Genomic DNA, 14,796 nt, shown 5'->3' with positions numbered 1-14,796 from the left:
TGACTGTGTTAAATAGTGCTTACTGGAGTTTTGAAGTTTTATATATATTAAGATTCATATATGTTTTAAAATGTATACAGAGCTGATTTGAAATTACCTCAATCTTTTGGTGATTTGATTGCTTCAACAAACTAAAAAACAAATGCCAGAGAGGTGTTGAGGATCAATGCCTGAAGTAAAGCTCCAAAGACCATATTTCACTGCTTGAATAATGGTTACTCATTTCCAAATAGTTAATTACCTACCAGTAATTACAGCCATGAATAGGACTTATTTTTTAAAGCCTATCCCACAATTTCAAGATTTCTGTATGCAATGCTTACAATGAAACCTGTGATGGACCAGTTTCATTGAATAAATGATACAATCTCAAATCAATCACAAAACAGTAAAACGGTTCTGTATGGTTTGGAGTCCTCCCTTATTTCTTGTTGAGGGTGACTGCAATGCACTGCCTCTCCCATGCACTGATTCAGAAGAAATATATCACTGCTGGTTTCGTTTGTAGGACAGAAAGCCTCACTCTAGGGATTCAAAATGAAAGCTAAAGCACATATTTTCCTACATGGGCCTGATATCAACTGCACATTTAACTTGCAGCAGTTCTTACCCTGTTTGTAGAATAAGTAAAGCTGAAACAGCTTGATCAGTGAGACACAGCTCAATGCAGCATAGAAAATAAGCAGTAGTACTGAGTAAAGATTTTTTTTTGTAAATAACAGCCACCAATATGTTTGGAATGAAAATTCAGGCTTTCTGGCATAAAAGGCACTCTTCTAGTGTAACTATTGGCATTGATTACTTATTTTACAAGGCGGGAGATAGAAACTTCACTGTAGCTTCAATCTTCTAGGAAATTGTATCACACAGCCACATACATCCATATGGAAATGCATACCAGTGCATAGGCATACATTTGTGTATATACACACACTACTCTTGCTCAGTAAAGATAATGTTTGATTTGCAGCCTAAGATTACCCAGGCTTTCAAGTTGAATCTCTGAGTTATAGACTAGTTTTGACTGGAAAGGACATTTAAATGCCATCTAGTCCCAATTCTCAAGCTTGTCCAGGTCCCTCTGGATGGCAATCTGAAGCCTGCTGTACTGTGGCTATAAACTAGCTATAAAAGAAAGAAACGTGTGTGTTTCAGTAGAGAAGACACATTTATAGGAAAATCAAAAGCTAAAGGAATAGATTCTTTGTCTTTTATGCTATCTCCCACTTTCCAACTAGCCACCACATGCTGGACCATGACTTTATCTAATCCCCTTGAAATCAATGTCAAAACTCCACAAATTCCATTGTCCATCCCTTTGAATCACAGTAAAGGACTGAAATCTGTGGATCTAACTGAAAATGTTAAATAGTGCAAGATTTCACAGGTTTCTTCAATGACAAACATGAACTTAAATATTTTGTATGTAAAGAATATCAGTAAGTTGTAACCTCCCAATACTTAGGAAAAGCACATATTAACCTACATAGTAACTGCTAGAAAGTAATATGGGGCTGGGAATTGTCTCTCTACTGAGATGTTAAAATTCTGCTGTATCACATGGCTCTCAGACCAGACTAGAAAATTCCTCAAGCATGCACTGAAAACCCTTTTCAGAGCACTGTGAAATTTTATGAAAAAAAAACCCCAGACAATGAAAAATATCTCTCAGCACTGCTTAGAAAACTGAAGCCAAAACAGGATTGTTAAATGCAGAAAAACAGAAACGTAAAAACCTTTTGCATTGTGTTTGTTTTTACTGATGGACTGGTGAGCATTTAATTTGCCCATGTGCTGCTTATGTGTTGAAATAGCAGTATGTGTTTATTTAATAAGGTCTTAGGGACTATCTAAGATTCTACCCAAAATGATTAATGTTCAGATGTATTAACAGCAGCCATCTTTGTCAGAGGCTACCATTTTACAGCACTGGGAAAGGGGGAAGAAACCAAGCCCACAATAGCATAAAATTTATATATGTGGACATCCCTCATCCCTGCTTGTGATAGATGGAAATCCATGTGGCAGACATGAGCCTAAAATGCAGAAGAAGAAAAATTCTCCAGCCAGTACTCAAACAAGAAGAAAAAAAAAAAAGCAAGAGGGAAGGAATAAAAAGTCCTGTCCTGAGGCTACTGAGTCTAGAGAGTCAGTTTGTCACCTTTAACATTTATGTGAAGTGTTTAAGTTGTGTGGATGACCATTTCAGCTGGGGTACAAGGGGAGGAAGAGGGTGACCCTGACAGACAGCACAGCTGGTTTTGAGTTTGTGTCTAGCTCCAGCCTGCTCCTGGGGTTCAGATGACAACTGGCACACAGTATGGATGAGAAGTAATATGTTAAGTCACCTGCTGCAAGGAGCCTGTGGTCATTCCAAAAAAGCAACTCCTGCTGTCCCAGATCCCTGCCTTGACCACTTCCTTTCTCATGCTACCATTGCCTTTTGTTACCACCTTAATCCTGTGGTGTCCTAGACTTTCAGATCAGACATTGCTGTATTCTGGGCTGACTAATGAAATATTGATTTCTCCACCTCTCCTTCTATGGTGTGTTTTGCAAAAGAAAAATCTGTATTCTGCTAGGCAGTGAAAAAGCTACAGACAGTAGGAGGTGATCTGCTATCCAAACACAGACATCCAGAGGTCTGGTGACTTTAGGGCCCATGAAGTGTTGAGAGGCAACCAAGAGGAGGAAAGAGAAAGAAGAGAAAGTTAAAATCCACTCAAACACAAAGAAACCAACAATCAGAGTGTAAGATTGTACAGAGAAGAATAATCACAGACAACCCACTAATGGTATTGAGACATGGAAACTGCCTCAATTATACCTGAAAATAAAATTAATTATGTTTCAAAAAAGCAAGAAAATATAGGTGAGACAGTGGAGTGAAAAACTATCTTTTAGTGGGTCTCTATGTTGAAATGCCATAACTGTCACCTTCCATATGGCTTTGTCCTACAAAAGAACATCACAGAGACTGTGATGATTGCTGAAGTTCAGACTTTTTTTTTCTCCTCTCCTCTCCTCTCCTCTCCTCTCCTCTCCTCTCCTCTCCTCTCCTCTCCTCTCCTCTCCTCTCCTCTCCTCTCCTCTCCTCTCCTCTCCTCTCCTCTCCTCTCCTCTCCTCTCCTCTCCTCTCCTCTCCTCTCCTCTCCTCTCCTCTCCTCCCCTCCCCTCCCCTCCCCTCTCTCCCTCTTCCTCGCACCTGTAGTGCTTGTTATCCAGCCTCCTCAGAGGCCACTTTTACCTTCACAGTTCTCCAAACACAGGAGACACTCTGTCTCCCTATATTGCTTTCAAGGCTGGTATTACTCAGCCCTGCATCTTTGATGTGTTTATCTGGACAGCAGCTTTCTGTGATAGGGAAGTGCTGCTATGGCCATTTGTCAGAAGGAGAAAATGCAGAGCCACATGAATTCTGGTCCACCATGCAGTGGCTATTTGGAAAGTGGGAGATAGCATAGGATGAAGTTCACATGATAAGGTAAGAATGCAACAATTTCCTTTCTCAAGAAAAGCTCTTTCCCAAGAGAGAGCTTTTACTGCAAGTCCAAAAAGGATCTTACCCACGTTATGGTGTCTTTATCAGTCCTGTATCCCTGATTCAGCATGCCAGCTTTAATAAAAGCCTTTCCCAAGCACCTTGCCTTGCCCTGTCCCCTGAGGTGCCTAGCTCATTTCTGTGTGGCTCAGTAAGCCCCAGAACCTGATACACTATCCCAGTCAGTGCAAGAGCTGAGATGTGAATCCATCCCTGAGTGATTTATCCTCCATCAACCTGCCAAAATCTGCCAGAGCAAGGACCTGAATCCTGCTTCTGTGACAATGCCTGACTACTTGTGCAAGTCTTTCTTGTGGCCTCATCAAGAAGGAATGGAAAGGTGAAAATCAGAACATGCTACTCTTTATTCTATTACAAAAAAAAAAAAAAACCAAAAACAAAACCAAAAAAAAAAAAAACAAAGTAAAGAAAATAACTCTGATTAATCTCTGAAATCCAGAAAGGAACACTGGAGGACACAAATGAAAGTAGCATTAGTAGATCAATCTTATTAAAATATACCCTTTCAAAGGGCACTTTTATGGAAGGGATAGCAACTGAGGTCAGGGAAAGAGAGCTGCATTATTGAAAACCCTTGAACTGATTGCTATTGGAAATAATGTCTTGTAAGCAACAATCAACTAAAGGGAAAATAAATACATTATTGAATGTGACTCAAAGCAGTACACAAGCTCAGCAATCATTTTTGCATTCTGGATTACCTTCCCCCTTATCTGTCATCTCTACTGCAGATGCAGAACATTAACATTTAGGGCATTCCTTTTTAATATATGAAAGAAGTTCCCACAGATTAGAGTGGCTCTTAGCTCTTTGTAGAAGAATAAAGGCCCTGACAAATTTTAATGGCCTGTATCAATTTCAGATGAAAGAAATTTTGTTTCTTTCCCATGCACGTATCTTGGATTTGACTATCTGGTTGTTTTCTGATAGAATGCTTTTCCCATTGACAGTTTCTTCCTCTTACTGATTCTGATGCTTCTGAGTCTTACCTTGAAAACCAGGGTGAAGAACAGTGTGGATGCAGGCACAGAGCTCTTGGGGAGCTCTAAATCAGTGCTGCCTAGAGACATGACCTTAGACTACTGCTGCACTTGAAGGAAATTGACTTCCCATAAGCAAACATTTACAAATTGTGAAATATTCAGGTATTAGATGGGAGCCTAGTGAGAAGCTCATAGCTTCCACATTTTATTTCCATACTGCACTAAAATCCAGGAGCAAGGAATTTACTTGAAATGTGCTTTAACCTGCCCTCCCCTCAAACTAGCACTCTGAGGGAATGGTTCCACATGCTCCCTTAGCAGAACTCCCTGGAAACTGCTGGGAACAGAGCCTTATTAGGATGGTGTGCTGTGCTCCTGCAGTGGTGTTTCTAGGAAAATGCAGCCATACAACTTAAAAGCCATCTGGATGCAGGAACGTGAAATTCATGGATGTGAACTGCTGTGACAGCAACTCTGAGAACAAGATCTTTTCTGTGATTGAATTCTTACATCTGGTTGAATAGCCTGCAACAAAATTATTTCACTTAAGGACTTTCTGATTTCAACAATTTTGTGTTTCTCTGAATTTCCAGATTTGGGACAGCACTAAATAATGCATTGCATAAAAGTGATCCAGAGAGCTACAGGACAGCTCTAATACCCATAGGATAATCTGAATGGACTCCTTTTAATTACAGGAAAAAAACTCTGCAGAGGATTCTGCTCAGAGTGATTGTACATCTGAAATGAAATATCCTGCCTTAAATCTCAGCTTTATTTCTTGCTTTATGGCAGAATCTGAAATATTTCCTCAAACTGTACTGTGAGATTGGTTAGACTTTTTTGAGTGAATTAAAAAGACAATTTAGGGAGCCACACATCCCTAACTGGGTCTGGCAGTCTCAAATGGATTGCTTGGATTAAAGTTACCAGATCAGCAGATTAGTTTAGAGTGTCAGCCTAATTCAAATATATGTCCAAACCTTGTTTTTCTTTATGGAAATCAGAAATGCTTATCCAGTTCCTCTGCAAATATACTTCATAGCATGCTTTTTTCATGTTTCATAATAATTGTCCAATCAAAAGAACTGAAGAATCTGTGATTTAAACAAGGGCTAGTAGAGCCTATATTATTCACTGAGTTCCCTGGTAAGATAGGAAGAATTAATGTCTTTGTTTTTTGAAAGAAAGGCTGGAACAGAGGAGAGAATGACTTTCTGAAGGCAAGATAGCAATGGCAAAGAGGACTTTTGATTGCTCGTCCAGCATTTGGGCTCTATAAGGGCCCAAACTAGATTATTTTTAAGGTCTCTTCTAACACAACTAATTCTGAATCTATGGTGGCACACCATGGACTGCCTGTCAAACAAAAGCTGAATAAAGGACATCTTATTATCCAAATTTTTTAGAGGCAGAACTATAACATTGTCCTGGTCCAAATAGGATGTATCTAAATAGTCCAGAGACTCAGACTGCTCATCAGTCTCCAGGTCATGATGCTCAGGAGACAAGGAGCTGTGTGCTTAACCTAGTTTTGTAAGGATCTGAAAAGCACAGCTACCAGCCTTTCTGGGCAATTTGGACAAAACATGAATGTCTTTTCATCTAATTCTGTATTGCTGACAGCAGAATTACAACAGGGAAAAGTGGAACTCAGGCATAATAACAGCACAGCCATAGCGAGTTGTAAGGCATTTAAGGTTTTTCTGAATTAGGTACTTTCAAGCACATTTAGTTTTGCCTGACTTGTCTGTTTTGTTGCACAAGTTCCATTTTTATTATAAAGTGATAATAAGCTTGAAATTGCTCCTTTTCTAATCCAAGTCAAAAGCTCACCTCTTTGAACTAGGCATGGTGGTGAAAACAGTTTGAAGGCTTGGAAATGTGAGTGGAGCTCTCAGCTGCTCTGGCCACGTGCTGGATAATTTAACGTGTGACAGGAAGAAGAAATTTCCTTCCTTTAAAAGAATGATTCTTTCACAATAGTTGTGGTCAGGAAATTTATTAAAGAATTAACTATTAAGGGTTATTTGGTGACTATCTGGGGATGTGCCTCTTAGACTGCAATCAATATGGGTGAAGTAAAAATGCAGATATAAAAGAGACCAGGCTCACCACCGGCTATATGGCAACAACAGTGTAACTTGTGACTACACTGTGAGGTGGTGTTGCCCAATAAGGCCCTTCTCACATGGAAAACTATCCAAACAAAATCTTCTGTCCTTGTAGGGAGAAAACTGAAAGAGGGTTATTTCCTTCAGATCAATGTAAGAATCAGAACTAATACATAAGTTTGCATTAGGTGGCTCAAATATTTTATATTGGAGCGGTTAGCTTACAAAAATAGCACCAGGGAATAATACAGAGATTTTTTTTGTGTAATCTTCCAGTGAAAAGCTTAAAAACATTGACAGCTTGAAATATGGTAGGTACATATATAGCATGCTACTTTCTGCAAGGCAACCAGAACAAAAATATGTTCTTTTTATAAGTAATCACCTTTGTTTTTCCAAAATGCTTAAATCATATTCAGTTTGTTCTCAAGGCTTTAACATTTCCAAGCACATCTCCAGAAAACCTCTGGAGATCTAATTATTCCAGGGTACCACAAAAAGAGAGTTATTACTTATTCGAACTGCTAAAACTGATAGCTGCAATATGATGACTCCTTTGTCCATGCTATTCTGCTTCAAAAGAGTTCCTATTGTCTGTAGCAAACAGAGTTAGTAATTTTTTTTATCAGACCGAAGTTCAATTACTTATGATGCCCTAGGCTGAAAGAATACCAGGTATGTACAATATCCAGAACTCTAAAATAGTAGCAATATTAACTTTTGTTTAGAAAAGGAAGTGCAAGGTTTAGTTTAGGACTTAGATCAAGTGGGGAAATTATTTTGATCTAACTTAGTTTAAATGTTGTGATTCTACCATCTTTACTGGAATGACTCTCTGCATAATTTTAAAGTCAGAAGCCTCCAATTCTGGGTGGAAATCAGGTGTGTGGATTGCAGAACAACAGGTCCTAGCCTTTGGTGTATAAGAGCAGAGAACAGTCTGGTAGCATCTGTGTGCCCTCGATTCTCATCATTCCCTTCAGAGTGGCTTTTGAAAGCAAGTCTTTTCATAGCTGGATTTTTTTTCTGTTCCTACAGGATTGCATTGTTAATCTGGGGACTGCTTGGCTTTTGGAGTTAAATAATGTAAGAAGAATCTAGATATTTACCATATCTAAAATAAGAGAAATTCTTAATTCTGTGCAGCTTAGAGAAACTTGGGGAAAATTCCTCTGTTATGACTTTAAAAAAAATTTTTGTTCTCTATACATCTTTTATGCTGCCATAGTTCTGCCCCAGACTGGCTCCATCATCATCGTAAAATTCATTTTCTGTCATGATCTGCAATGACTCTTGGCACAATAAATGTGGTTGTCCTTTTTGAGTGGTGGACATGTGCTTGCTGGGGACTGGTGTATGGAATTCATGGTACAGATGCCATTCTCACAGTAAAATGTAGTTTATCATAAAGAGGAACGCTGGATTCTCTTGGCCTCACCCAACACAAATCAGCGGACGAAGCACAGACCTAAATACAAACCAGGTGCTGCATGTGAACGAATAGGAAGTACCCTGTTGTAGAGCAAGATAGTTTACATACATACTTAGACCAACATTTCTCTCTATAAATGGCATCTTAAGAAACAGTGGCTGGATTTGAGACCCATTCAGTAGAGAAGCAAAGGCATTAATTACAAAGGCATAGAATCATAGAGTGGTTTGGGTTGGAAGGGACCTCTTCAAATCATCTTGTCTAACCTGCCTGCCAGGGCAGAGACATCATCAGCTAGACTGGGCCGCTCAGAGTCAAATCCAATCTAGCATTGAATGTTTCCAGGAATGGAGCATCCACCACATCTGGGTGAACTTGTTCCAGTGTTCCACTATCCTTTGTCAGAAAAAAAGATTTCTTATCTCTAGTGTAAATCTACCTTCTTTTAGTTTAAAACCACTACCCCTTGTCCTATGACAACAGGCTCTCCTGACAGGTTTGTCCCCATTTTTGTTATTAGCCCCCTTAAGTACTGAAAAGCTGCAGTGAGCCCAGAATTCATGCAATGCTTGAGGCAGTCTGGGATATGCTGCTATTCCCCTGCTGTTACTTCTGCTGATTACTAGTGAAACATCTTTTAAATATTATTGCTTAAAGAAGGTGTCAAGACCAGAAAAGTAAAACACAAATATACACCCAAAAAGTTCTTAAGTACCTTACATAAACTGTTTAAAAGGAATTAAACAATCAAATGTAGCATTTTGGCTTCCAGCCTGCTAGAAATCTAGGTTAAACCAGAACCAAACTGTTTACATTTCAAACATCCAAAAGTTCCCCAGAGCTGTTAATGATGACACCAGCTTTCATAATAGGATACAATCAACACAATATCCACTGAATTGTTGTGTTCAAATCAATATTTCACATTCCAAATCCTGCACAAACTGAAATTATCCGAGACATCTCAAATTGATCTACAGTACCTACTTTTGGCCTTTGTAATTTGAAAGTCTGAGTGCCCTTTCTGATTTTTATCTTAATATTCCATGCACTCAGGAAATCAGTACCAAGGCAAAGAATTGAACCTCAGAGCAGCTCATTCAGCCTTTTGACCACTGATATTTTCCTTCCTCCCCAGATATGTGATTTTTTTGAAAAGACTTTTGAGAATGAGAGCTTATAACAGTGAGCATTGTACAAGCACTACAATAGACTGACTTTATTTCTGGAATCTAAGGCAATGAAGCTATTGTCTCAAATCAGCATTTCTCAGGCAAAGTGGTTACATAAATATTTAGAGACAATATTCAATATTAAGAATGATGAAAAACATCTTCATATCATTCACAAGAGGTAGCTTTTATGCCTTGCCTAAGGTCATCCTCCTCCCCAGGCTATTGAGCAGTAACCTGTTGACTGGGTACATACTTTACTGCTGGCCTATCATGGCACAGCAGCTGCATTTCAGAATGTTGCAACAAAATACCTGAAAGAAATAGAATTGCATACTCTATATTTACAAATCTATCTTTAATTATTACTACCAAGAGAGGAGTTTTTCAAGGTGCATGTTTAGAGCAAATGAACTATTTTAGGAACTGATTTCTCTGTCCTTGGAAACATTTGAAAAGAAATAGAAACCTTACCTTGGCTGATGTTTCAAACCAGCCCACGAACCCATTCTCTTTGCAGAACTGATCCATCTTGATGCCGTTGTTCATAAGAACATCTATTCCCTGGTCACATTTGTTTGCTAATAGGACTGCTGGCACAGGTTTGCCATTTGGAAGAACCAACTTAGAGTCCAAATCCTCTTTCCATTTTGTCACTGCTTCAAACGTCGCAGGTCTTGTAACATCAAAGACAATAAAAGCTCCCATAGCCTCTCTGTAATACACCCTGGTCATGTTTCCAAATCTTTCCTGTCCTGTAATGAAGAAAGTAGGAGGGAAAAACAAACATTACCTTGTAAAAATCAGTGCTTCCAGTCCAGGTCAGTATTTCACATATCAGGTTTTCTAAGATAACATTACTGAAGGCAGGACTTCATTTTAAAAGTCTCTGGGAAACTTCTCTTTGCCTAAATAATTATAAGTACCATGCTAGAATAATTTGTGTGAAAATGCAGGAAAGTATTGCATGAAAAAGGAATTTTCAAGCCAACATCCAAGGAAATTCAATGAAGCTCATTATAAATGAATAATAAGTGTGATAAATGAATAATAAATGTATGGTCTTATTAGGCTACCAAATTTCTCAGTCTGTGGACAGTGCCAAGAGTCTTTGAGTACATTATAGGACTTTCAACAAGAGACACAAAAAAATATAGGCACCAGATTGGAAACTCCTTGGTACTATGGTATTTTGTCTAAAACATCTAACACAACCAAAGTGCTCAAGCATGAAGAGGATCCTGCATATTCTCATGCAAATGATAATAACCAGCAGTACCATAATATAGGTCTGAAAACATGCCAGGCATCAGTGTAATTATAAGTTTGCTTTTATTGGCAAACTAAAACACAGAGGTGAGGAAGGTGAATTTAAAGCCTTGCAAACATGGAAAGTGCTCCAAGAAATATCATATTGCAGTAGCAATATGAAGAGCTGCATTGCTCCACTGAAAAGATCTGTGAGGAGGGTTTCATACCAGTTCTGTCCAGAAGCTTCATGGTTTTATTTGCTGAATTCAAAGTGCTTTCTGGGAAAGGACAGAGTTTTTTGTGAGCTACCAGTACATTAGTATATTCAAACATAGACATTTGTAAATATCTTTCATTTTATATGATTAAGAGTATGAACAAATTAACACATGACATCAGGATGTGGTATGTTGATTAGCTATGGATTTGTTAATATATCTGCTGTTTTCATGGGAACTCTGGAAAAATAACTCTGGAAAAGTAAATTACACAGAACTTTTCTTGAAAATAAAAAAATAGATTTTCTTCTAATGTCTGCAGCACAGCTGTGATCCAAAGAAAAATTGTCAGCTCCTGAAACATTTCACAACAATAGGAGTTTTTAAGACAACTCCTGTACATGCTTCCATAGCTGGGAAAAAGTGCTATGGAAATAGAAGCATTGAATACAAAGCTGTTTCTAGCCTTATTTTCTCAATGTGAGCAATTTTGAGTAGGTTAGGAAGACAAGAAGATTGGCAGTCTGTCTCTGACCCCAGGAAGGTTATTTGTGGAGAATTTGTCTGATATAAATTTTGCTGTCAAATGTAAGGGAGGGCTGAGAAAGGAAAAGTAACAATTGTTTAGCTTCTAGACCATGCACTTTCATTTAATGGAAATAGCACTGAACCCACTTAGGGGGTCAACACCATCAGTTTGTGATGTTTATCTTTGGTTTTAAGCACTGTGGCAGCAAGGAGACAGTCATACACATGATTCAGAAACCAAAGAAGAAGCCTGTCTTCTCTAAATTCATGTAAATTTTTTTTTTATCTTAAAGAGACACTGTGTCCTATTGATAAAGCAAGATAGAAAGAGATTATTTCTGGGAAAGAAGAGGTCATATTCAAAATTTCTTTTGTCTATATTTTTATTCAAATGTCTTATGATTCCTATCAGTGGGCTAATCAGATGAATGGCTAAGTCATGTGCTATTCAATAATCTCCTTATTGAGAAATTCTTTTTTCATCTGCAAGAAGGTGCCTTCCACCAAAAGCCAAGGTTTAATTAGAAACATGGCAGTTAGGTAAGCAGCAACATATACAAATAGGTTTTTTTTTGATATTGTATTTCACTGCTACTTTATACTTCTCATTCAAAGTTCGTGAGATGCTTACACTGTAGGTGATATGAGAGCAGCTCAACTCAGGCCTCACACATATTTATTAGGACACAGATCACTGGGATAGGTGGGACATGGTGTCACAGAACATTAACTAAATTATTCATTTGCAGAATGAAATCATCCACCATGAAGGAAGTTACTAAAGGAATAAAAGGCTCCTAAGTTGTGATCTTCTGCTTAGTAGTGGCCCACAAATTTCTGACAAATTGTATGGTACTGATTCTTCCTCTGGCTTCCAGCTGCTTTTTCAGATACACAGGATTTTTACTGCACAGAAAAGCCAGTGTGTTCGTAAAAGCAGCATTTTGCAGGAAGACAGAGATAACCAATTTCCATCACCAACCACTTCAAAGAAAGAGAAAGAATGGAACTGCATGATTAACTGTCTAAACTGTTTTGAAGTGGTCTTTTTCTCCATCAGTTATAATTAATGTATCAACATACTCGACATAAAGGCATTAGGCCAGTTTGAATGGAAAAAGAGGTGTTTTATACATCAGAATTTTAGTTTTATGACCTTTGCAAAATTACTTTAATTTAAATTGTGGAAAAAGTGATCTTGAGTATTTACATTGAGCTTGGAGAACTAAATAATACGTCTAAGGATGCAGAAGTACTCTTTTTTCTACAGATTCTCCCTTATGTGAACAAAATCCTATATTAATAGATGAGCTTCCTAAAACCTTTTAGTTTAGCAGAATTGCTCATAATAATAGGCACTGCTTGATGTATTAAAGATGTCAAAATCTGGCCTTAGGTTTTCAGCAACACAATGTCTTAGGCAGGAATTAGGCTAGAAAATAGATCAACCATTAGGTATTCAGTGATATCTCTCAGGCAGACTTGAACATTAGAATCTGCTTTACTGCAAGACCAACTGGGGAAGATTGGTTTTGCTTTTCACTGGAAGGGCAGGAAGCTTGGGAAATATTTCATGTGGCCCCTAGTACTTTACTGCATCACTTACAAGACCCCTGGCATCTGGCATCAAACCCTGCAATTCCAATGGCCTTTTCCCACTGAGATGGGGCTTTATGTTGGGATTATCAACCCAGAATAAGATTAAAAAATTAACTGGGAGTACTGAAGGCTAGGATCCCTTTGTAGTCCGAGACTGGGAAAAAATGTCTAATTGTTAATTCAGATGAATCCTACTCTGCTTGGAAGCAAACTCAGTGAGACCAAGGTGATAAAGCAGCAAGATTTCTACTAAAGGAAAACACTCCCTGTCTGAAGGGCAGCTGCCTGCACATTTATCCTAATCTCAGTGGCACCTCTGCAGCAGGCAAAGCTATCAGTTCATGGGTTTAAAGCAACCATCAGCTGAACTTTCACAGCTTATAAAAATTTACCCCAAATAAATTTGTACAGTAATCTAAAATTTTCACTAACCACTATCATCTCTAATAAAGGTATAAAAAATAATGATAAAGGGACTAAACTCAGATAACTTTCAAAATTTTGACCACAGCATCTGAAATGTGGCACAAAAATTTAAATTAAAAAATTATTGAAACTGCCCAATGCTGAGTTTTATGATGCATTCTACTTCTTGCCACTGTCCTAAGAGATAATGATTTTGGGAACAACCTTGCTTTACAGACAGCCTTTAGCCAACACTGAAAAGCTGGAAACTGTGGGAAAAAATTAAACATCTTTTATCTTTCCCTTAAAAATATCTTTTAGAATATTGACACTTGAATTCAAATAATTGTCTTTATGGACTGAAGCTTAAGCAGCCCTTGAGCTGATGTTCACCACCCCTGAATGAGGAAAAGCAGGCTGTCAGCAGGATCTGGCCCACAGATTCCAGCACCCATGTCTACTGAAATAAAACCCTCCCAGCAAGAGACTTATTTATGTTTGCAGAACAGTAATTTCAAGGTAACTTAGCCTAGAAATCACCATGACTATCTTATTTATGCATATGTGCTGCAATGCTTAGCAGCTGCCAAAAGCCTAAAATGCTGAGGACGTGCTGTGCCTGGCATTAGTGAACAGGTTTCCACTTACTCCCTCTGCAGCATAACAATCCTAAAAACTTTACAAGTGCAGAGATACTCATCTATATCTGTGGCTAGACTGCTACTTCTGAAGGTGAAAGTGACCTGGAAAGGAAATGGAGCTGTTCTTTCCCCAAAGCATTGGTCCAACCGTTTATGAGATGAGAACCAGACTTTTAAACACAAACCAATATCTTTTTGGTAGCAATGAATAACCCAGCCCACTCAAATGCAGAAGGAGTGATAAAGAGGATGCTGAGATGGCTGTGGAAAAGGAGCAGGGAGCAGGCACTGGTGTGCTGCTCTCTGATGTATGAAGCTCCTCCCTGCAGTAAATCTATGGCTAATGCTGGCCTTCAGAGAAATCTCTGGACTGTTTGGGCACAAAACAAAGACAGTAGCACAGAGAGCAGCCTTGCAGAGAAGGGAATAGCAAATACACCCAGATCTTCTGTCTGCAACAGCTGTTTTCTTCAGAAGCAGTGTGCCAGCCTGCATCTGCAGGGCCAACACCATCCACTGTAACCTTGTGCAAAATATGATTCAGAGTTTCTTTAAAGCTTTCCTTCTCAGAATTTGTTAATGAATTTAAAGAACATAAACACAAAGACAGCAGAAAAGATAAAGAAATAAAGACAGAAATTGACTGAGGGGCAAGATTTAATGTTGTATGACACAGCAGTAGAGATGATGGCACACTTTAACAGGAACACCTAAACTAATAATTTGTGAAACAAAATGGAATTGTTGTGAAGAAATTAAAGAAAGGTGAACTTTATCATGTATATCCCCTCCCACACTCAATACTAAACATTCAAACTTAGGCATTTCACTGAATCAGACATAAGTTCACAGATTTTAATGACAGCATGTTGTTACAAACACCATAACATC

General features: G+C 38.4%; 1 protein-coding gene across 1 annotated transcript in view; it reads right to left on the bottom strand.

Annotated features, from left to right (window-relative positions):
- RAB38 (RAB38, member RAS oncogene family) overlaps positions 1-14,796 on the bottom strand; it is a 37,133-nt gene that overhangs the window by 3,373 nt on the left and 18,964 nt on the right. The window contains exon 3 of the mRNA XM_071432809.1: positions 9,738-10,018. Coding sequence (XP_071288910.1) covers positions 9,738-10,018 — 281 coding nt within the window. The remainder of the gene's footprint in view (positions 1-9,737; positions 10,019-14,796) is intronic.

Source organism: Agelaius tricolor, unplaced genomic scaffold, assembly GCF_023055355.1.
Source record: "Agelaius tricolor isolate 1412-34295 unplaced genomic scaffold, bAgeTri1.0.p SCAF_9, whole genome shotgun sequence".
Lineage (NCBI taxonomy): Eukaryota > Metazoa > Chordata > Aves > Passeriformes > Icteridae > Agelaius > Agelaius tricolor.
Note: the sequence above shows the minus strand (reverse complement) of the source record. Positions and strands in the feature narration are given on the sequence as shown.